We start from the raw sequence: 24316 nt of genomic DNA on the forward strand, positions 1-24316 counted from the left end.
TCAAACTTGCTGATAGGAGTGGTGTTTGTTGTTTTGCACACTTCAAAGGACTTGGGGATTTGGCAAAGCATCCAGAAACAGAGTTTGGGTCCCATGGCTGTTTTTTGTGTAATGATTGTGTGCTGCCTATGTCTGTTTAATCTCAAAAGCATTTATCATTTGAATAAAGGTAATAAGATGTGTTCTTACTTGTACATGCCGACTTATCCAGCTTCATCTGAAAATTGGACCTGGAATCTCTCAAATAAATGCCTTCTGTTAATAATGTTTTCTTTATAGTCCCAGGTACAGAAATAGCACAAGTAGTTTCTCTGTTCAGAGTTTGTGGTGTATGATATCCTAAACTTCATGGGAAATGCTGCGTAGTCTCCCCAGGTCTGGGAGAAAGAGTTCCTAACCTAGGTGAAGGTTCTGCTAAAGAAGAAGATTTGTTTTATCCAAATATAAAGGTTGGCATGGTGTAGCCATTGTTTTTCCACATCACATTGTTCCATGGCAGCTGATAGTAATCTTCTGTATTAGAAGAAAAACATATCAAGAGATGCAGAAGAGCAGAAAAACACTCTCTAATACTATCAGAAATACCAAAAATACTGTTTGTTTGTTTGTTTTTTCCTTAACAAATGGTTGATTGCAAGTAATGTTGATTCTTTCCCTGAGATACCTCTGGTAAAAGTGTGCCTGCAAAAGAGATTGGTTAGTATTATACTTAGCCCTAAATATTACAGTGGTAGGACTTAACGGGATCGATAGTGTGAATAAAATCTTCACTGAGAAGACCTGATTCCGTGAGCGCTGCCCTAGGGATGGCTGGCCAAGACGTGCTGCCCAATCTGGGTGCCTGCCCAAGTGTACTGGTGCTGGAGTCTTGTTCCTGGAACAGGTTGAGAGAGGAGAACGTGGACCTTGCCTTGGATGCAGAAATGAGCTGGTGTGAGCTGAGCACTTGGGGTGTTTGCTCTGAGGGAGGTTCTTTGGGCAGGACAGTTTGGAGGTTTTTCCCCTTGGAGTGTGCTTCCGTATGCTGAGCTAACTGTATAGAACCGCTCTGAAAAATTCCTGAAATCTGTTTTTAACAGCCCTCCCATTTTTAATTTGAAACTGTTCAGTGAAAAAGCCTTTTCAAAGTTGCCCTCAGAAGAGAAAACAAAGCATTAACATATTTTTATTGCTCCATGGCTTGTATAACCTTCTGTGCTCTTGAGTTGCAGGATAGTTGATCTCTTTTTTGATCATAAACCATGTCAACTACGAATACAAGTTTGCAAATTACTGTTACCAAGGGCTGATGCTGCTGACTGTGAAATCTTCTGATTATATTAAATCCTGACTTGATATTAATTGAAAGCTCTGCTTTAAATGTTGCATTTTAAATATCGTCAATCTATTTGCAAGGAACCAGAGTGGGGGAGGATAGGAAGAACGCAAAACCAAATGATTTGAAATGTATTTAATATGCAAATTCAGTGAATAAGATAGTACAGATTTGCTGTTATATCCATACTGTGGTACTTTATCTGTGCACCGTAGCTCTAAACTAATAACCCTTCTTCAAGCCTGAGCCAAGGGTGCGTTTTTTTTGTTCAGTGTGTACATATTCAGGCCTGGAGGGAAAGAATGCCTGCTGTGTCTAATTCCTTGAAGCTTCTCTTTGAACAAAGTTGCAGCTAACACTTGGTCCTTTCATTACTGTCCTGGCGATATATCTTTGTATACCTAAATCCTTGGGCATTTTAGAAATGAATGCTTTGTGTCAGACATAAAGGAATATAGCTCATGAACACAGTCGTCTTTTCTAGCTCCAGTTATCTCTGAAAATTGTTTCTTTTCTCATAATTGCTGAGGCAAGCTGGCAGAATAATTGCTGTATGGACTTGAATGTAGATCAGTTTAAACTCATTGGCTATCCAGGAGGTGTTCTGTGGTGCAGGCATTCAGCTTCACTGACAGCTCAGAAAAATATTTTTCCTTTCTATAAATTATACCAAGCACTTCATAGAAAAAAAGTGACAGCCTAGTAGTGCATAAGAGAAAACATCACTGTGATCAGTAACTACTGAACATAAAGTGAAGTCTTTATGTTTAAGGTAGAGGATAAATGGCGCTTTTTTGCCCTCCTTGGTTATCTGTACTTGGGGAGGAAGGGCTGTTTTTTTGTTTGCTTTTACAGAGGCATTGGTTTTGTTTCAGTTGAGCACATGGTCTTGCTGTTTCTCAGGCACAGAATGGGGAGATCTGGGGAAGAAGAGACAGCAGCCAGCAATCTTTCTCCCTGAGTGCCCCTGTCTTGCACCAAACAAAGGGCTGTAGTGCAGATCCTCATCCTCATCTCAGCAGCTCTGCCCCATCATTCCTACCTGCCCCTTCCTATACCGAATAATCGTGGCAAGCCATCTTTTGACACTGCTTGGGATTTTTACGTAATTATTTTGTTGTGTTCAAATTCTCTGCCATCTCATTTTCTAATCTGTGCAGACCCACCTTGTATTGTGAATTGTTTCATTGTATGAAAATGTTCCTAATTAAAAATCAGTAATAAAAAATATTTTGTCACATTATTTATGTTACCCACACATCTTTTGAGGAAAATATGTTTTACTTAGTACCTCATACATGAGATCTTTTCACAATTGATGAGAACAGTGTGAAATAGGAAAATAAGACTTATGCTCCCTCCTCAAAACAAAACAGCACAGTGCAGTTCTTTTTTAAAGTCTCTTTTTAATGGGAATTTTAAATGAAGATAAGATACTCTTTCAGAAACTTCTGAAATGATGTCATTTGTCTTCTTCGAGGTTGCTTCAATTGCTTTGGTACTGTGCAATGTATTCTATCTGAACAGATCTTATCTGCCAGGGTATGGGGAGTTTGTTGGTATATTATTTTTGTGTGTTCTGCTGTGTTCAGCTAAAGGTTGCAGCTGATTCCTTACCTTTCGCTTTGCCTTACTACAAAGCAGATGGAGTGGTTCTGGCAGGAATTTAGAGTCACTGACTTTAAACCTGAGGGTGGATTTTTTTTCAGACTTTTAGAGGATTTTTTTTTTTTTTCATTTTGCACAGTGAAATGTGAAATTGGGAAACTTATTTATTAACAAAGAAGGGGCAGATATATTTGCATTTTTACAAGTATTGACATTTTCATTAACTACATGTTCAATTTCTTCTTTTTTTATATTATTGCATTTGGAAGGAAGTCAAGATTTTTTGGTAGTTGAACAAAGCAAAGGTGTTATTTAGAGATTTAGTATGCTGCAGTCTGGCATTGCACCCTAGACAAAGAGTTTCTGCAGTGATGAGCCTACTATGCATATGGTAGGGGTTACCTATGGGTATTAACCCATCAAGATCTTATGAGATGAGAAGCTGATAGCCAGCCATTTGGGTAAGAAGGGAGTAAGGAATAAGTGGGACTATGCATTGAGCATGGGCAGCAGGATCGAGCCTTAAAACTGTCATCAGGCTCTCTTTAATTCTTGGTATTATATTCTGGTAATAATAAAACAGTCTAAAGTGCAGCAGAGACAATATTTGATTTTTGAGGGGAAAATCCATTTCTTAGCACTCAGCTGGAGTATTTGTCGGGAAGCTAAGAAAATCTACCCCAGTATGGAATCCTAGTGTATTGGAGATGAAGAAAAATGAATTAAAAAAATATTGCATCCCAAATTTAAGCAGGGTCTTACTAAATCTCTGGGGAAAAGTCTTTTCCCTATAGTATGGCTATGTATTTTTTTCTGCCCATGTTCCCTACACTTGAAACTCCAGCTTTATCTCAGTTGTTTTTTTCAGTTGCCAGTGAAACCAGGGAAGGATATGCCTGATGTGATGATTTTGCAAGTTGTTCTAGCTGCAGCCAGCCCAGTACCTGCCTGAGTGTGTGCTTTTCTTAAAATGAAACAGCTCTCACCTAACATTGACTTTCACATTTTTGGCGTAAGCAGAAGCACTGTGAGCAAAATAACCCAACCCCAAAGTTGGTTCTGGGCTATTGTATATACACATATATGTGCATAAAGGCACACTGTTATGTGGGGAAGAAGCAGGTAAGTAAGAGGACAGCTTCAACAAGATGATAACGCACAAATGTTAAAATACAATTAGTGCTGCTGCACATCTGAGGAAATCCAGGCTGTGGATGCCAGCACCAAAGGCCACGTTTGGGTCTAGCAGCACATAGCAGGGTCCTCCTGGCTTAGTGCTTCTGCATAGGAGATGTTGCTGGCCGCTGGAGGTCGGTGTTGTTCTGCGCAATGCAGCTGAGAGGTCACTGGCAAGGGAAGTGATTTAGAAACTGGGTTTGGTGATAATTAGGTGAGCAAGAATGTAATTTATAGTGACAATGATGATTGCATCAAACAACCAAATTAAATGTGCATCTCTTCTTAAGACTCTTTTGGGAAAATGGTTTTCTCCTTGCTTCCTTTAGAAATGAATAATCACTATTGCCATCTGGAAAATATTACTGTCTTTTCTAATACCATTTCCAATTCCTGTGCTTATTTGCTGCTCATGTCCTGATTGTACGTAGATTGCTGTGAGTCAGATGTATCTTTGATATCAAAATTAGGAAGCAAGGCTGCATTCTCTAACTGGAGCACATTCTGCTGTATGTTTGTGCAATTTTAAAGACTATTTTTACACCACTGATCCCATACTCTGCATGTATGTCTTAATTTTTAATTGGAAAGTAGTGTTGTTGTTTTTTTTTAATATTGAGTTAAATATTGTCACTTTTCAGGGTTTTGCCTTTAATATGACATATATCTATTATTAACATGAAGTAGTAGATGCATCAAAATTTTAATTATATAAATTGTATTATATTACACTGAAATGCTAGAAAGCTTCGAGTGTGAAGAAACCCAACAAAACCATTTGCAAAAAAAACAATGATTTCCTATCTACATGAATTACATTTATGTGACTGCTCAAGTCTCTGTCATACTAACATAGCTTCTTATTAAAATACATACACTATCACAATAATTGTATATGGTAATTTTATATCAGATGGTTCTTAGTCTGACATAATGCCAGAGTCGCCCCCTTGTAATCAGGATATTTGTCTACCTCTTCTTAGGGATACAAAAATGTAAAAAAATACTTTGTAAAAAGCTTTGTAGTGACAATACCAACAGGAAGGAGGTAATCATGCTGTGTAGTGTAGGAAAGTAATCTAGGTGACTAATTTAGGAGGTTAATCTTCCTAGTGTCTCTGTGTAAAGTGAAGAAAGAGGTTCTTGCTTTTTGTGGCTCCCTAGAGCATCCTAACTGGAGGGCTAGGATTTGGCACAAGGAAGAGCTCATCTCTTTTACTTAAGAAGAAGGTCTGGGACATAAAGCAGGTAAGTTGGGGGCATAGTAGACCCACAGGTCATTTTAATATGGCCTAGGTAAGGTATACTACAAAGTAATTGCTGCCTACAGCCAGGTACTTGCTACCTACAGCCTGGTTGGTAATTCATGTGAAATTACTGGTGATATAGGACAGGTCTAAGAGTGTGCTATGGTTATGATCAATAGAGGTGAAATACATAATCTTTTTGGCGAAGAGGCTGGGAGTTCATGCTGCTCTACCTTTAATTTCTGTAGATTTCTATCAGGCCTGTGAGATATAGCACTTCTGGCTGTTTCACAAGAATTGCATTTGTTTAATATTTCCTTTTATTTGTTGATTTTAGCAGTGTGGATTTTTTCGTGTATCAGAACAGGGTGTTGTTTGTTGTTTTTTTTTTGTTTGTTTCGTGGTGGTTGTTTTTTTTTGTTTTGTTTTTTGTTTTTTAACTTGTGTTCTTTGTATTCCTGGCAGCTAATAAGCTACTTTTAGGGGGTCTGGAGAGTATGAGCAAGATGAGTCTACAGCCATCACTACCCCCAGTCAAAATATATATCAAACAAGATTGCGAACCATTGACTTGAATGTTCATGTCGCCATTGCCAATTTCATTATTACATATTTGAAAATCTTGCTTTTACAGAATGGATTTCGATGATGAAGATGGGGAAGGGCCCAGCAAATTTTCAAGGTGAGCCTTTATGAAGAGTTGGCCAAATTTCTTACTTTTTCAGTGGAGAAAGACAGCTGTCCCACTACTGCTGTTTTATAGTCTCTGTGGATATGGGCTGAAGAAATTGCCAACAGCTTGACCTAAATTCTAGTTACAGTTTACCAGCTTCCTCTGCAAATTAGGCACACTGGCAAAAATCTGCTTAATGTAGTTATTGGCTTACAAAGCTGACAGAATGTTTGTGTCATAATTTCACTCTGCAGCTAAAAATCACAATTTTTCTCATTTGACATAGCTTAGTATTTCAACTGCTGTAAATGAATTTTGATAATTTGACATTGCTGAAGTTGTCTTTTTGCCACTGAAAAAGAATTTTATTTCAAAATTAGTTCAGATACTAACTACTTGTTAAGACAATCTGATAGATCCTAGAGGCATGGGTTGTTTTTTTAAGATTAAAGGTCATTATGTACCATTAGGTGTAACTGAATAGTAGGAATTACCAAAATAAATGTTAATGTGGAATATTCTATGCTAGAAACAAAAACAAACATCAAAGCATCATTGTCATTTTTCACTTTTCCTTTTGTTCCAGTCACACTGTTTGCATTTTTTCATTAGAAACCAAGTGGCTGCACTGAGAATAGATGCTGTGAGGCCTACGGATAACTGCTGATCATTCAAATTGTAATTGCAGCTATATAGTAGCAGCCATATTCAAGCACAGCTGTCACTATAGGGTTTTAACAGGATGTGTTGCAACACCAGAACATAACCTCCTGGACAGGACCAGCAGCACACAAGTTTAGCTGGTGTCTTTTATACAAAGAATATTCCAGTCTGTGGCATCAAAACTCCTGGTCTGAGGGCTAGTCTAACGTTTGGTAGAAGATGTGTGTTAAGGGTACAAGATTGATAATTAATATGATCTGATTTTTGTCTGCATAAGCATGAGGGTTTCTAGGCACAGTTGTGCACATGAGTTGGTCTTTCTCCAGCCTTGCTTCAGCCATGGGTTGTGGGGAAAGCCAATATTTCCATTATTTTTATTGGAGAAGTATGGTGTAGAGTGCATAAGACTCTCTGATTTCAGATGCCAGATCAAAATGTGATATTTAAATCTTAAATGATGTGAAAACAAACAAACAAAACAGATTGTTCTGCTTTTAGAGAGGGTTCAGAAAAACAATGTAGAGATGACAAGGGCCATGTGCAGACATCCTCTTTTGGCCACGGCTGACCTCTCAAGGAGATGTTATTTTTAGTTGTCCTCCTTCTAGGACTTTTTCCCTTCTCCAAACTGCTCACATAACTGATTCGTAGCTTGTGTTGGCCAAAATTAGTTAGTTAGCAAAGAATTGCTTTTTACAAGTTTAAGCTAACCCAGAGTGGAGACTGGAAGGGACAAAAGAGTAGCTGGAGGCAACAGCATCTTCAGCCCAGCCAGCCAGACCAGAATGAGTAGGCAATCCATAACCTAGCAGCAGCACTAGAAGTAGTGGTGTTAGCATGGTGCTCCATGTGTGTCAACACACCTTGCTTCTCAGGGAGTTCCAAGGCAGCTCAGGTACCTGCATGACTTCTCATTGTCACCTGGAGACACATGCATGGACTTCTCACCTAACGGCATGTGGCCATTACTCATTGAATCTGTATTGTTTAAAATTGTTCGAGCACAGTATGTTCTCAGGGCAGGGTCAAGTGGAAAAAAAGTAACATTTTCACTTGAAGGTTTTGAGGGTGTTAGTGCTAAAACAATGTAGGAAGGAATGCGGCTCAAGTCTCACTTAAGCTTTGTCATGAGAGTTTGAATCAGTGAGGAAGGAAAATATGAAGCCTCATAGAGGAACTTGCACGTTTGTGGTACTTAAAATTACTTTTAACTCATTTCAGATGATAAAAAGTTAATTATTAGCTTTTAGAAGAGAAAAGGCGCTTAGTTATGCTGTGTTTCCTTATCAAGTAATAAGTGAAAGCTTCATAGGCTCTCTGTAGTAATAAATGACATTGTTTTGGAAAGACATAATTCTAATACAAAATCTTACTGGTCTGTTCTTAACCAGTGATACTCTTCACTTGTAGAAAACCCATTAACTTTTTTTTTTTTTTTGTATTTTCAAAAACGTACTTTTTCCATTTTGGAAAAAAGCATTTTTGGTTTCTTCAAAAGTAAGATACTTGTTTTCAAGATGCAAAAAATGCACTTTTGTAACTACTTTAGCAAAATCTAATTTTGAAGGATTAGTATGTTTTTTAGGGAAGGGAAAGGACAAAGAGCATGTCATTTTTTAGTAAAACATCATATTGGTGCCATCTCTGGAACAGCACTTCAGAAGCAGTGAAAATTCAATCCTGTGGGGCTGAAGTCCCATTGATCTGAATTTCCTCCGTAAAGTTGACAGTGATACACCACGAGTACCTGTTTGGGCATCTAACTTCTGTTGATTTGGGAGGGAATGAGATAACTGTTTACTTCTAGATCTTTATGCCAGTTTTAATTTCACTTCTATTTACCTAGCAGTTTCATCTGCCTGACAGTCTTGCCAACAGATGGTACATCATAGATACCTACCAGAGCTTTTTTCTGAAGGCATCCCTATATATTGCATTGCACTTAAGTGTGTGTCTGTGCCCTCCCATGTTATCTGTAGACCATCAGTGCCCTCTACTGAAAGGAGCGAGTTGTGGTTGCAATCTGGGAAAGATACAGCTCATTCACTTCCAACACAGCAATGAATATTTCATGGGCTGCTGCTGATAGAAGCTCAGTGGTGTTTTCCGTAATGGTGCTGGTTGTTAAGTTTCCCAAGCAATAAGTGTACGTCGGAGTGTCTGCATAAATCCACTGAAATATGTCTTCAACTTGTTTTAAATGTACAAATGAAGTTTTTGAATCAGCATGGCTTGGAAGTTTCATTAAACTCCACATTTTCTTTGCTTTATTATTTTCATGCCCTCATATTTCTTGCTGTTATTTGTAATAGTTTGCAGTTGTGAACCTCTTTGCTTTCTGCTGTGTGTTGACTTTAGTGCAATGTATAACCCTTGTGAATTTACTTGCTATCTTTTGTTTATAGGTATGATGGTGATCAAATCTCTGGTGATAAGGAAAAGTTTGCAAGGTAGGCGTGTTCCGTAGAGGTCTTCTGCTGAGAGAAAAGAGGGGAATGGTCATATCCAAAACATCTCAGTATTTGTGCGTTAGCTTAGAGAGCTGGTTATTTTGTTTCTAGGTGGGAAGATGATCAAAGTACTGCTGACACAGAAAGGATGGCCAGGTATGAAAAAGGAAAATCAAAAATGGTTTGCCCCCATTTTTATTTTATATGATGCAGTTCTGACTGTCAGAAGGATTGACTGATCCAAAAGTGCTTGAAGTCAGAAACACTAACGCTGGACCAAAGTGGGTTTGGATCAGCTCCCACGATCTCCCAAAATGTAATGTGCCTCCAAAACATCCACACAAAAACAAAGCTGGAATTGACAGAATTAGGACATCATCCTGCACATGTTTATGAATGCCAGGGTTCCCTGGGCAGGCCCTTTTGGAAAAGGAGCACAGCCCATCTTTTTCTTTTAAGAGTTTAAATTTGAACTAGTTTCAGGAAAGTTTCAGGGTTTTTGTTTGGTTGAACCTTTTCATGGCCAATTGGTTAACATACTAATACTTTTTAGTTTTTGTGATCATAAACGAAATAAATGGACTATTGGATATTCTTCTCTTTCTTCTCAGGAAGTCCTGCAGTCTGTTTACTCCTTATAATGGTTGTTTATAATGATCATTAGTATCAAAATACTTTAGTGGCAGACAGTGAAATATGTATTTATAAATGTAAAATATGTGTTGAATGTGTGTTCTTTGTCTCTCTTGTCTCTCAGCCACCATTTCTGAGAAAATGCTGAACTTAGACCAAGCTTTCATCGTGTAAAAATGCATTTTTCTTCCCCTTGTCTGTATTTATTGTCATGTAATAAAGACTTGAACACACATGTTCTTATGTACATGCACACTGTCACACAAGATGTTCTACTTGTTTGTATGTACACAGTCCGACTCCCACAGGCAGTGATCTCTCCCACATATGTACAGACCCACACAAAGGCTGTGTATCAGCCATTTGAAATGGAGAGGTTTGTTATTAAGTTGTAACAGACAGCAAGTCAATAGAGACCTTAGCTAAGGGATTCTGTGATGTACTAAAACACCACGGGCTATCATTGCTGGGATCCATACCTGGATTTCCTGAGTGTAGATATAGTAAGCATAGGCATCAGTAGGAATAATAACAGCATGGAGCCCTAACACTTAGTAATTCTGGATGCAGTGCCCTATACTTAAAACTCCTGTGTGTGCAGGGGAGAGGATATACATTGTAAAGCAGGGCAAGCCTGTGCATTCCACTATTTCAGGAAGCAGCACGCAATAGCTTGTATTTTTCTCTGCATTTTCAGAAAGGGCTCCATTATTAAAGTAGTTGAAAAGTGTGCTAAGCCTTTCATGATCACTCTTCATAACATTCAGTTCCAAAGAATGTTGCAGTTTCTTTTAAATTTGTGTTTCTATACTGACCAATGCTGGTGGACTCTCCATGTGATCACCTTTCACATCTTGTTGGATCAGCCAGAGATCCCACAAGAAAATGCCATGCACAGCTCATTGAAATCAGTGGAAGATGCTGCTTTGACATCCGAAGCATCACATACCTCTTGTGTACTTTTATTTAGCTGCCACCTGACAGGTACAGTATCTGAAATATAAGTACTAGGCAGAGAAGTCTTCTAGGTCCTTTTGGACTGTCTCTCGGTTCTGCATTTATTGGTGAAATTCCTTGATAGCGATCAAGCAGTAGTGATTTACAGTAATGGAGAACTGAACTCTCAGATCTTCAGCCCTTGCAGACTTTGGTGACTGTCAGTTTTGAGCATTCTCAGATTTGGCTCACCAGCTCAGTCATATGTTTTCTATAAAAGATGAGAACACTGGAGCTCAGCCTGAAGCGGGGCAGCATCAAGTACTGTCATTGTTACTTCCCTGCTGTGTTAGATTGTTCTTGTACATAAATTCTGATCTTTGTCTGACAAGCCAGATGTTTACTTGCTGTCTTTTGTATTCATTTTATTTATTTACTTTTTTTTTTTGGTATGTACTCTTATACCATATATAGTCCCAGTCCTGTCTGATCCTGTAGGCCTGTAGCATCTCCCTGCAGGCCTGTGGCTTTGTACTGGGATGTGGGACTTTCCACAAAGCATTACAGGACTGGAGACCTATGTTGTCCTTAAGTGGGTGGTTGTGGGTGTAGGCTTTTTTTTTTTTTTTTTTAGCTGTCAGTCAGAACTGACTCTTACTCCTTACTCCTGATATGATCCAGTTGTTAGCGAGAGCTTTCCTCTGAAGGAGGCCTCTTGCAAGCAGAGCCAACACCTAGAGCAAGGACTGGAAGCTGTGAGATGCAGGACATCTGTAGCAAATTTGGGCATTTGGCAGGAGTTGACAGGTGTCAGTACCTCATATTTTTCTACTTCCATTATTAGTTCTTCAACAAAGGATACTAAACTGCTTAAGAGATTAAGGCCAGAAACAAATAGGCTAGAAATATGGGTTCTTTTCACATTTATCCTTCTGTGGCCTGGATTTTCTGTCTATTAACTGAGAGATAATAGTGCTTAACTTTGTAAAGTACTTTGCTCTCCTGGAGGGAAAGCTGCAAAACAAGTGTGAAGTATTATGATTTATTACCTCTGATTGAAATTCTTACACTGATCCTGTCTGCTTTTCTGTTGGTTTGGTGTTTCTCTAAATGATCAGGGAGAATCACAGTGAAATTGAGAGGCGCCGAAGAAATAAGATGACACAGTACATCACCGAACTGTCTGATATGGTACCCACTTGTAGTGCGTTGGCTCGTAAACCTGACAAGCTGACGATTCTTCGGATGGCTGTTTCACACATGAAATCAATGAGGGGCACTGGAAATAAATCTACTGATGGAGCTTACAAGCCTTCGTTTCTTACAGAACAGGTAGTGTGTTTTTTTCCACAAATAGCTGTTTTCTCTCGTTTGTGGTCTTCAGTGGTGTGAGGAAGTGCTGAGAGGAGTATGGTCTCAGTTTGACCCTTCACTGTTGAGTAGTAACTGGTACAAGCTAAATAACCAAGATGTAAATGAACACAGGTTTCTTGTGAGTTTTTGGACTTTATCATAACCATACGAGAGATCCCTTGCTCTGAAGCTGCAGAATGGACATTCTTGTCCATTTTCACAGCATGAGGTACTTAACATTGAGGTCTGTCCTTCTGAAAAGCAAATCACAGGCAGTCCATTGTCATTGGAGATGACTATTCATCTCTAGGACTGGGTTCCTCCTATCCTAACACAGTTTCTCTAGAAAAGATAGAGAGGAATCTGCAAAAATCTGCCTCTCCATCCTTAGTTTATAGGAAGATTTTAAAAATTTCAATGTTTCAAAAATTCAGTTTCAATGCATAAGTTGCATTGAACATAAGGCGGCTGAACTGGGCTGAGATGAATCCCATCTGTAACAGCTGAGGTTACATTTTTGATGGAGGAGGAGGGAACATGCACCCAGTTTTCAAAGAAAACCTGTGCTTAACAGAGTGCACTGGAAATTCCTACCACCTTTGTTTTTGAAGTCCAATGAGTGTAATGTGCATTTTTGTGGTCTGAACAGTGTAAGTACTTACACATGTAAGTTATGGCTAGAGGTACTACTTCTTTCTGTTAAAGAAACAGCAGCTGTTGCTGACCTCTGAGTGTTCACATCTCTACTTATTCTGGCTTTCCTGAAGCATGCTTCTAGAGGGACTGACATTCAACTGGCTTTTGGTAGGGCATCTTGCTCACTTGTCCTTGCAACTTGGCTTTTAAACTTTGCAGGATGACAAAGCTTATCTTTTGTTAATTATATATTCAAAGCAGTTAATTATATATTCCTTGTCCTCTGTATAGTGCAGCCAGCTTGCAGTGAGAGTTTGTTGTTTGTTTTTTTTTGTTGTTTTGTTTTGTTTTGTTTTGTTTTTACTGTACTAAGGGGTTCAGAAGTGATGTGCTTTCTCTACAGTAAAGAAGCCAGCAGAAATCTTCAGTCTGTTAAGTGTTTCTCCAGATGCATTATCCATTTCTTTTGGGCTTTAGTAGAATTAATTAGATTTTGATCCTCACCTTATCAGGTAGTATCTGCCACTCTCACACCAGCCATGCTGTGCTATCTAACCTGAAATGAGGCTCAGGAAGCTCCCTATATGAGTTTCAGATGCAGTAACTCACTGCTGTATTCTAGTAAGCCCTGATACTTGCTGAAGGCGCCAGGCAAGGGCTGTGCAAGCTTGTTTTTCATGAACTGGGGAGACAGTTGTCATCTTTTCACATCATAAGTTTTCAAGCTCTGTTAACCAAAGGCAGTGTTTGTGTGTGATGCATGCAAAGAGCTGTTTGCATATGCAATTCAAGATATTGGGTGTCTAGACCAAATGTCTGAAAGCGAGGGACAGAACTGCCTTGATTTAAAGGTCTGTGTCCCCCAACTTCTGATCCCAAGGTGGAGTGGAGGCTCTGGGTGCTATGTCTCAGGCAGAAGTGATCAGGACAATGAGCAGGAGACCACATAAAGAAAGGCAAAGGGCAAGGGTGTTGCAGTCATCTTGGGTCTCAGAAGCTTTGTGTCCACAGGTTGGAAAAGGAAAGCAAGAAATAGTATAAGTTTTTTGTGTGATGGCTTGGGCATCCTAATAGGAGAGGAGGCTGAGGATTCCTGTCCTTGCCCCATTACAGTTTCTGTCTTTTATCCACCGACTGTTTAATTTACAAACAGAACTTATCCTGAGGGGGAGGAGAAGAAAAAAAAAAAAAAAAAAAGAAAACAAACAAAAAGTCTTGTTGTTTTCTTTCCAGTTAAATTATCCAGGTCATTTAATTAAGGGATGGGTCTGCCATATGAGTTCTAGCCCTTCATTTCCTCTGTTTGTACTCCTAAATAACTTTATAAAAAAAATTATTAGATATCTATCATGCACCAGGCAGTGAGTTTTAGTTTATTTTCTTAAAGTGCATTGAGATCACCAAATCAAAGGCAATAAAGGAAAACAATATTGTTTGTTACTAAGGTCAGCAGTTTATATTCTGCTGCTAATTTGGATGTGTTTTTTTTTCAATACTACAATAAAAAATTCTCCCAACGTTGTGCTCATCTATTAAAGTCACAAGAAAACAATATTCTTTGGCAGTGACATATGTGTTACTTAATTCCCTTTTCTTGCTGGCCTTCTAATCAAATCCTTTCTTTGAAAGGAACTGAAACATCTTATCCTGGAGGCTGCAGATGGGTTCCTGTTTGTAGTTGCAGCTGAGACTGGAAGAGTCATCTACGTATCCGATTCTGTGACTCCTGTGCTGAACCAGCCTCAGTCTGAATGGTTTGGCAGCACTTTGTACGAGCAGGTTCACCCAGATGATGTGGAAAAGCTACGGGAGCAGCTGTGTACATCTGAAAACTCTATGACAGGTCAGATATATCTGATGTATGGTTCTTTGCATTATGGATCCCTGCAGAGTTTTTCTGACATTCAAATGCCTGTTGTTACAAATCTGGTAAAAATGGAGTTCTGCAAGATTAGAGTGCTTTTTCTCTTGCAGGCACTGCGGTAATTTAAGTCATCTTTTGCATCACTACATTTTGTTTCCTATTTATTCAACTTTAGTCAAACCATGTAGGTCTACCTTTCAGACTTCTGGCTTGGGTAGGTTTGGAAGCTGAATTGTTTTCAGTCTGGAAATCTGGATTGTTTTCCTTTCATCCTCAATGAACTTGTGACTTCTTTACAAATGTATTGCTTTATGGCAGTGTTTATTTTGAAGGCAAAAATCATACTTCAGACTTTTCCATTTTCATAAAAGTTCCTTGTGGTTTGTTAACGGGAATCCAGGAAAAAAAATCTAGTGTTTGGCAGCTGAAAATCTAGTGTGGATTTTAAACAAGAGGCTTGCCCCTGTAGCAATGTGGTAAGTTAGCTACAGCTGACTATGTATCATTTGACACACAAAACTAAATAATATTCACAGTATAACTCTGGCTTTTACAATTATTCACGCTCAAGACTTCCCAATAGGAAGCTATCATGGCTTTAATAGAATCTGTGTATCAGAGCTATGAGAAATAGCTAAATCCTATTTTAACTCAGAATTGGAAAGGGGGAAACCCAGCTTCTCATTTTATTCTTCCATGTAATACATTTATAGCTAAATGAAGAAAAAAAAAAAATATTTATAACTAAATCCCGATCGAGGCAAAAGTCATGTAATTTCTCCTTGCTTTAATAATTCAGAATTCTGACCTGGCTTGCTGGAAGTTTTGTTGTGTTTCATAACTCAAAGGACAGTGATCCAGTTTAGAGTGAACCTGCACACTGTTTACAGCTTCCATGTCAAAACAGTGCCAATTTCATGGTTTCCTGTGGTTTGAATGTGATGTGGTTTTGGCAGAGCTTTCCCGTATTCATATTGGAAACTCAAAGCAAGATTCTGTGGTAAAAAATCCAGATGGATCAAACCCAAGAGAACATTTAGGGGAACCTGTGCAGAGCAAAACATCTGAGTTTCATACCACTTTAAAATGTATGTGTGATATTTGCAGAAGAGCACAATGACTGGTTTTTATTATATAGTATGCAATACATTTTAATGCACGTACCGTCTTCCTCTAAGAAGCAATTACTCCAGAACCTCAACGAATGGTCACACTTAGACTTTCTAAAGTGCTCATTTGGTACGTGGGCTTAACCTGCTCAAACTGGAGCACGACTAGACAAACACAGAGTACTTCTGAAAGTCCAGTTCTGTATTTCTTTCAGCTTTAACTGTAAGCTTTCCTTTTACACTTCATCCATCTTTAGCCAGTGGAAAGAGAAGTTCAAATAATAGTGCTTGGATGGCTAAATCTTTTTTCCTGTCTGATTCTTTTAGAGTTGTCAGATTGCTACAGAAGGCTCTTAAAACTGTCGTACGTGGGCAGCTGAAAGTTTTCCTGGTGTGCGGCAAACAGCAGCCTGTTTAGAGCCAGGGTGCTGAACTGCACTCTTTAAGGTGTGCAGATAGGCTGGATGTAGAAGGATGCTTTTTAGGAACTGGAGAGTGTGTGTAACTGCAGATGTTTCAAGCAAGCGCAAATAACAGTGCATAATTGGTCCTAACTATATAGGATACTTTGTGCAAGTTTTCCTTTGCAAACCTGTTGTGGTTACTTGCACGGTGCAATTTTTTTGGCTGCCTAAATGTCTCACAAGCCATAAACACAATAATCACCCCCGAGTAATTCTGTTTCTGAATCAAGCATAGGCATATAGTTGTATGTATCTCATGTCCTGTAAGATCATAATAGAAAGAAGAAGTTTTTGAGGTGCCTACTGAATTTTTCTAGCTTTTTAATAAAATAGCGTGGACCAATTTACGTCATCATATAATCCTGCTCTTTTGTTTTAAGGATGTGACTGATGAAGTACATTTTTTATTTTTATTTTTACATTAACAGTAGTTTTGTCAGTCTGTGGAGCATATAAATAAAACTAAAAGCTGTTTCAATTTGTTGTATTAAACTTGTATTTCCTTGACTTGTATTTCCTGCAAAGTACCATTAAATAAGAGAAGCAGTCCTCTTTAAGGACTGTCAGCTAAGCATCAATTTGCTTATAAGCAGCATACAGTTGGACTTCAGGAGTATCACTCATGAGCCTGTGCAACCAATTCCACTTCCCTTCCTGTAACACAAGCTATATTCAGAGTAGAAGCATTGTAACAGGTAGGAGTAGCTGGTAGTAAACAGAAATAATGAGTGCCGTGGTGACATTAAAAAAAAAAAAAAAAAAAAAAAAAAGTCAAGTAGGCAAATGCAGTTCTTTTAAGTCAATGTTTACGTAACCATTTGGGCAGCCTCAAGTCTCTTTAGGCTTTCGAAAGTTACGTTTCATGCAAAAGAAAGGCTAACGCAGAGCTTGAAGGAGCAGCATAAGTGCAAGCCAGCCAGCTGTGCATTTGATTTTTTATTTTTATTTTTTAATTTTCTTACTCAAAGTGAAGGTTACCATGAACAGCAGGAAAACCCCCATCGTTTAGCGGCCTCTGGCTGTTGAACACTGGGGCTACTTAGAGAGAAGGGATTTTCAGGTGAAAGAGTAATGAATCTTACAATTCTTAATTTTGCTTTCCTCCTCACCTTCTCGGGGTCCGTTTCTCAACCCTGTATCCTCCTCCTTCAACCCTTGACCTGAGGAAACAAATACAGCATCTTGTCAAAGAACCATCACTTGCTTTGCGCTGGATCAGAGCAGCATCCTCTGTGTGTGTTTGTTCTTAACATTGATTGTTACCACTGCATTGCTGTGTTGTTTTTTAACCCAGCACCTCTTAGCAATCCTGTTATACAGAGAAGATGTTTCAGACCCCGAGAACTTGTAAGGCTACCATTGCCAGAGAGAAGTGACGGAATGAGCTGGTGGAGAAAGCAGTCTCCCTCTCACATTTCTGCCCCCAGGAATAAGACTGGGGCTGTGGTTGCATGAGCATTTCTTTGGCAGTCGTACCAGCTTATGCAATCCTCACCTCGTTTCACCCTCTATTACTTTGCCATTTATGTGGTACTACAGTGTGAGTCACATTAAGGAGGCTGGCCCAGCCGAGAGCTAACCTAAGCAAAAAAAAAAACAAACAAACAAACAAACAAACAAAAAAAAAAAAAAAAAAAAAAAAAAAAAACTTGGTTTTAGTAGAGATACCTCTTTGGCCCACCTTATCATAGGGCTACTTGAACTCTGTGCTAGTGCAAAGGAGAAGCAGGGAATAGTTCCGGATAAAGAGAGGACAGGACTTGAGGAGCAATAAAAGCATATGCCAAGCTAAAGTGGCTCTTTAACTGCAGCCTAAAAAATATGATTTGTTTGCAGAGTTAATTGCTTGCTCTATTTTTAACTCTCAGGATATGGGGAAGGATGGATAGTTTCTATTTCATTTTATACCCTTGGAGATTTTATTTTTCCCTGGAAATGGAACAATTGTCCGCTTGTTTATTGTACATTAATTGCAAACACATTGTGACAAAGGGAAAGCTGAACTGTATGTATGGTTTGAAATGCTCTAGAAAAGACAGCAGCTGAGACTTGATAGCAACAAATGGTGCTCCCAAGAAGGGTTTGCGTGTGTCATGGGCATGATTAATTAGAATGGGTCAGATATTCAGAGTAATAATGTATTTTCCCTTTTTGTTCTTGGAAATCTGCAGATGGGAAAAACAAATTACTTTAAATATGCATGAGGTCAGATCCCATAGTAGGATCCATTTGCAAAGACCTCTTTGTTCTTAGGATGCAGTGATGAAACTTGATGGATGTTGGGGTTCAGATGCAGGTTCGGGGTTGGAGGTTGTGAAGTGGTTGAATAACACACAGCAGAGTGGAATCCTAATGCAAGTGAGAGCCTCTAAATGGCTACAAACAAAAAATCTCTGATGGCCCAGAAGATGGACAGAATTTAGAACAAGTTAAGTACAAAGAAAAACAGCTTTTGAAGAATACCTCCACTATGTTTACAAGTTTATGATATTCAGCTTGGAGCTCCAGGCAGCACAGCACATTGTAATCTATATATAACGTCTTCCTTCCGCTTCCTTATAGCTAAGGTGAGACGAGGAACAGCATATAGAGTCCCATCCATGCACAAAGCCTGCTTGAGACCCTCATGTTCAGAAGAAGTCTTTGCAAACCATTTTAGCTGAGTAGCTGAAAGATGCTGAAATTGTGATCCTGTGACTGGAAGGAAGTGATGAAAACCAGAACCTCCAAAGCTTTCATTTTCAAGCGATTTAAAAATGACTAAGTCAATTTAGTTGCTAGCTAAAAAATATTAATTGAGGTTACTTCTGGACATGACTTGTATGCCAAGTTTAGTCTTGGCACAATATTTTATTGCCATATTTTATAAGTACAAAAAAATAGAACTTTATGATGGAAAAGGTGACTGACCACAGCAAAAATTAAGCTGATAGGTACCTTTTTAGAAGAAAAGACCATTGTGCATTGTGCAATTTGCAGTGGTTCATGAGTACTGTGGAAATATCACTATATTAGCTGAACAGAGGTTTGGATTAAGGAACCTGTCTTTCAGAACCTTCAAGTAATACGTTTTCTGGTGGTGATGGTTCCATCATGTGCAGTTTTTTGTCCAACTGCAAAACTTGCTGTAACCAAGCACAGTTTGTACACACAGTCACCAAATCTAGATGCTGTAGGTAGAGTCAAATTGTCTGTAAAAAGTGGAAAAACAGTGTTAAATTCAAAAGAGGGCAATGCCAGAGACCAACGGAGAAGCAAAGTAAAGCTTTCCATAGCACTGAACAGATGGGAAATGCTCAACAAACAGTAAATAACCATGTGAGAGACAAGATTAGGAATAACTTCTCTTTGCAACAGATGTTCTTCCTGAAATTCAGCACAGGATTTTTGTGCTGAGTGCTATCTTACGCCTCCACGTAAATTCTTCAACTCTGATTTCTGCGTGATCTTTCTTAGAAGAAGGGCACTTCTCTCATATACTGCCAGCCCGTGAGTGCAAATGTGATTCTTATGCATTGTCAGCGTTTTGAATTCCAACTTGAATTACCGTTTCAGGAGAGGATCCAACTGATACGAAGAAGAGTTGGATGAAATTCTTCCTTGGCTTCATGCGCAAAATTCTCTGAAGAGATTCAAAGACTGACTTGAGGCATGCCCAGAAACTCAGCTCTGGCAAATCGACTGCCATTACGCTTTAAATGTCATAATCATCACTAGCAGTTAAATTCATGATTAATGAAAAAGTAATGCATTATCAAAACATTTAATTAATGGGATGACTTCTGCAATATATTAGCAAACCAGGGAGCTTCTCCTAATCTATTTGAAAATTGGGTCAGCCTATTAATAATTAAAAAATAAATCTATTAGAGTTATTGTTGCCTGAATTTTTATACCAAAAAATATGTTCAGAAATGTCTTCTGACAGAATCTGTCTTTGTTCTGTGTTTTGTGGTGATTAAGATACTTGCCGAAGATGGATGTTTTTCTACCCAGAGCTGTTCAAATTCCTTGAAAAAGAAAAATTCTCTTTTGTTCATATAAGTATGTCTTTGTCGAGACAGTTGACAAAACAAAGAGTGGTAGTGAAGCTTGTTTCAGAATTTATTCCTTGGCCTTTGGTTCTGAAGAGCGTATTTATCAGAGTTTTATGCATCAGAAAGGTACTGTGCATGTAGAGGGCTGTTTCAACTGGCAGCATTTTATTTCTTTATTTTTTCTTCTTCTGTGAACTCTTTTAAGTGCATGAACTCTAAACAACCATCTGCCTCTGAAACGTGCCCAGCCCAGCAGTTTAGGAAGTCAGAGTACAGAGAATTAAAACCAGATCTCAACACTTCAGATTTTAACGTTTTAGCACAGGATGGCTGACCTAGTAAGACCATTAGCCTCTGGACAGGTAGGGAACAAGTTGTATTATTTTTATGTTTATAGGGAGAATTAATAGCTACATGTGTCTTTTATTTTGGGACAAAACAGCGGTTCATCATCCACCATTTTCATTGAATGTCCATGAAACTTAACAACCACTTGGATGAAGAGAAGGAGTTGTCCGGTAAACAACATACTGTACCAGCAGGCAGGTGGAAGAGGAGGAGATGAAGTTTCCATATACATGATATGAGATGTCTTGAAGTCTTCTAAGTCTCTGCAGAACTGTCTGAACCTTGACTCTTAACGTTTTATGGGATTTTCCACCCACCCACACCCTGCTTTATTCCATGGAAAGGTGGAAGCCTGGGACAGCTGTGCCAGGATTATTGCACCTGCAGGGGAAGGGAACAGAAATTTTTGAAAACAGAAGCATTGAGTTTGTCCCTGTTTTTTCAAGATGTGAGTTCACGGTCTTATATAGAATATATGAATGGTTCACATGAACTGGGTATTTCAGGATTCAGTCTGGTTTAATGGTGGAAAAAAAAAAAATCTGGCAAGGCATCTTGTCATATTTAAATCTGGAAAATATTCAGCTCATTTCTGACAAATACCAAATCACCACGTGTTACCTGTTTTTCAGCAAAGTTATGTGGTCCCACCGGCATTGCGGAGAATGAAGAGGATGTTTCAGATGTAAGGCTTTCCATACCCGCCAGCCCATTTCTGTGCCATTGTTTCAAAGAACAAAAATCTGCCCACAGCTGTGTGGACTGTTTGTTCTGGTAGCAAGAAGGTCACAGTATCAGCCAGAGATGGCATTTGAACTTGGGCAATGCCATGAAAAGGAATTAGTGTTTTTTCTGCTTTAGACTGTTCAACTTGTTTTTACGTGTCAGATGAAGGAAATGAGTGTTCTGCTTCCCCCATCCCTGTTCTGTTTGCAAGGAAATGGGTACAGTAGATGCTTAGGAGCATGAAACAAGAAAGCTGTGCTGGTATGGCACGTACATCTTGGATCTCCCACTAATGTGCTTAGAAGTGATGCCCAAAGCCTCTGTGTTTCCCACTTCTCTTCTGTTGATGTTTGATTTGATATACTGTGGTTTGCCAACTCTATCTGACAAAATAAAAAGCTTGGTGTGTGAATGAGGTTTGTCTGAATTTGTGAATGTACTGAGATCCAGAAGAAAGACAAGGAAACTTTTAAACATTCTGTGCATTAAATTACATGTATGGGACTTGAGGTTTCCTTTACAAGTGAATCACACTGTTTTTCTGTTGAAGTGGATGGAACAAATCCTTCATTCATTTGTGACTGTGTGAGCAGTGAATGTGGTTGCATGGTCTTACAGAGGCAAAGAGGAGCATGGAATTTAGCTTTTTGTGCTGTTCAAGCGAGGAAGAGGACCTGGAAGGTTATTTCTGCCCTTTGACACACTGGACAATATCACAGAAATAGAAGAACGTAGTTTCCTCTCAAAAAAATAGGTACTTTCAAATGATCATGTTTTAAATGTATGGTACATTTAATCTCTTTAACTTACTCCAAGAGAATTTTGTTTTGCTTTGGTCTCAAGGGTTGTTTCTGGGGAAAAAAAAAAAAAATCCCAAATGTTGGGAGAAGTCAGATGTGCATAAAACAGTTCATAAAGCAACTCCTACACAAACACACAGATCCAGTGGTCTCCCTGCTGCTAAGGCACTTGGTATGGGTGGATAGTACTGGAAGGAAAACTAGTGATAATAAATTCAACTTTTAACGTGACTTTACTAAATAACTAGATAATAATAATAATAATATAAAGAATGTATTGTATGTTAGACCAGTTGCTAGTATTCTGTCTCCTGTCAAACTGTTGATACTGTTAAGGACAATGCTAGAAAAATGAGCTAATTATAGTGGTTGCTTAAAGAGGTTGGTACATGTTTTTACAAAAATAAGGAAGCAGCATTAGGCTAGTACTCTAAGACAGACTTATTACATCTGAGTAGCATTAGGGAATGCTTTTAGGGTGGGTTTTCAGGTGCTTGGGCATGCATGTGCAAGTGGGTTTTGTGGTTGTTATTTCTCTTTAGTCTTCATAATGAGTTTCTCACTTGGAAAGTGCTGTGTACTTAGGTCTGTTATCACAGATGTTTGACTGGATCATTTTCAGTTGCTGGATTTTTTCTTTTCTGTTGTTGTTTTAATGTTCAATATTTATTCAACCTGCTCTGTTTTGTTTTACTGTGTTCATACATCATGAAATATATGGAGTTAGCAATTTTTCCCCTTTTGAAAAAGATTGGTGTTTCACAAATACCAAAATTTCTTTGGTTAGCACGTTGCCAATAAAGCAGTCCAAGTGTGCCTCTTGGAGCCGTTTGGCACTGGCCCTGCTTGCAGCCCACTGTAAATCTCGGATGGTTCAACGGAAACTCCACAGATGCTGGGAGGGTGCAGTATTAACTTTAACATCTGCCCTGTGGGGAACCAGCTTTTCCTTCAGTCACATTAGACTGCTGTGTTGTCTCAATTAAGTTAATACAATGCAATGCAATATTTTACTGTTGCATGATGAGTTGTAGGAGCGGTACCTTGAAGTGATAGTCTTCCACCCCAAGCATCTACTTTCTTCAAGTGGGGGATAACTGGCTTAATCCGTGCTGCTGGCATCTTTTCCTCCTTAGCTCAAGCTCTGCTATTTCATAGTAGAGGGACAGCAGAGGCTTCACTTCCACATTATTTTTCTATTCCCTGCCAGTTTGCTGGGACTATGGCACCCACCTGCCCTGCCCTGGTCCTGCACAGAGGCTTGTGGAGGGAAATGCTTCCATATGTCAGGACATTACTAGTGTGGCAATGTGGCTTATCACCAGTTTTCTGTGATGTGGTCACTGAATCATAGAATAGCCTGAGTTGGAAGGGACCCACAAGGACCACTGAGCCCAACTCCTGGGTCTGCATAGATCCACTAAAAATATATCAAGCAACCAGACAGCTTCCCTGGGCATTTTGTTTTCTTCCTACTTTTTCACCCTTCTTTTGTTAAAATTTAGTTCTGTCCACAGCAAAATATCTCACAAAGTCATCCAGCATTCGTTACTTATTTTCTCTAATGGGCTGTTCCATTGTGTGTCACTGGCTTGTGGAACAGACCACAGCCTAATTTCAGAACCAGATGATAATATTTACTAATAAAACATATATTCCAGTTACTTGAATTTGATAATGAAATACAAATAATTCAGAATGCAAGAATTTGAAGCTTTTTTGGCAGAAGTGTTTTCCAGTAAAGCTTCCTGCTGAGCATTCAAGTGGAACAAATAGTTTAATTTAAAAGCTACTTACAAGCTTTATGTATTTATTTATTATGCAGCTGTGAATGGTAAAGGAATAAATTACATTTTAGAGTTAGTTTGGATGGCTGTCCTGTGGTGGGAGTTTCTGCTAATGGTACTTTGGCGTAACTGTTTCCTGGGGTTTTAGATCCTTTTTCTAGCTGTAGAAAGGCTGCTTTGTCTTTGAGGAGTTTTGTATCTTGGGTCTTTGGCAGGCCTTAGTGTGACAATTTTTTTCTGCTCCTTCAAATACATCTGATAGTTGTTACAGAAGTGCTGCCATAACTGTGCCGCTCGTGGGGACATGAACTCAGTGGTGTTTATTTGTTTAGAAGTACCTGTCAGAATGTGACTGTGTCAGGCCTTACGCAGCATTTTAGTGCTGTAAAGCTGCTGTACAAGTTTAAATGGTCAATGTAAAAATAGAAAAAGAGAGGATCGCCATCCCACTTTACAGGTGGGGAACTGGAAATAATAGAGAGAGAGCGCTG

At 38.9% G+C, this 24316-nt stretch overlaps 1 protein-coding gene across 6 annotated transcripts in view; it reads left to right on the forward strand.

Moving 5' to 3' along the window:
* Positions 1-24316, forward strand: part of ARNT2 (aryl hydrocarbon receptor nuclear translocator 2) — a 103336-nt gene that overhangs the window by 25332 nt on the left and 53688 nt on the right. For 3 of the 6 annotated variants that reach the window (XM_084531787.1, XM_084531790.1, XM_084531788.1), the window contains exons 3-7: positions 5981-6028; positions 9088-9132; positions 9244-9288; positions 11820-12033; positions 14320-14533. In XM_084531787.1, coding sequence (XP_084387913.1) covers positions 5981-6028; positions 9088-9132; positions 9244-9288; positions 11820-12033; positions 14320-14533 — 566 coding nt within the window. The remainder of the gene's footprint in view (positions 1-5980; positions 6029-9087; positions 9133-9243; positions 9289-11819; positions 12034-14319; positions 14534-24316) is intronic. The other 3 variants (XM_084531791.1, XM_084531792.1, XM_084531789.1) reach the window with 2 other exon arrangements.

Source organism: Aythya ferina, assembly GCF_964211825.1.
Source record: "Aythya ferina genome assembly, chromosome: 11".
Taxonomy (NCBI): domain Eukaryota; kingdom Metazoa; phylum Chordata; class Aves; order Anseriformes; family Anatidae; genus Aythya; species Aythya ferina.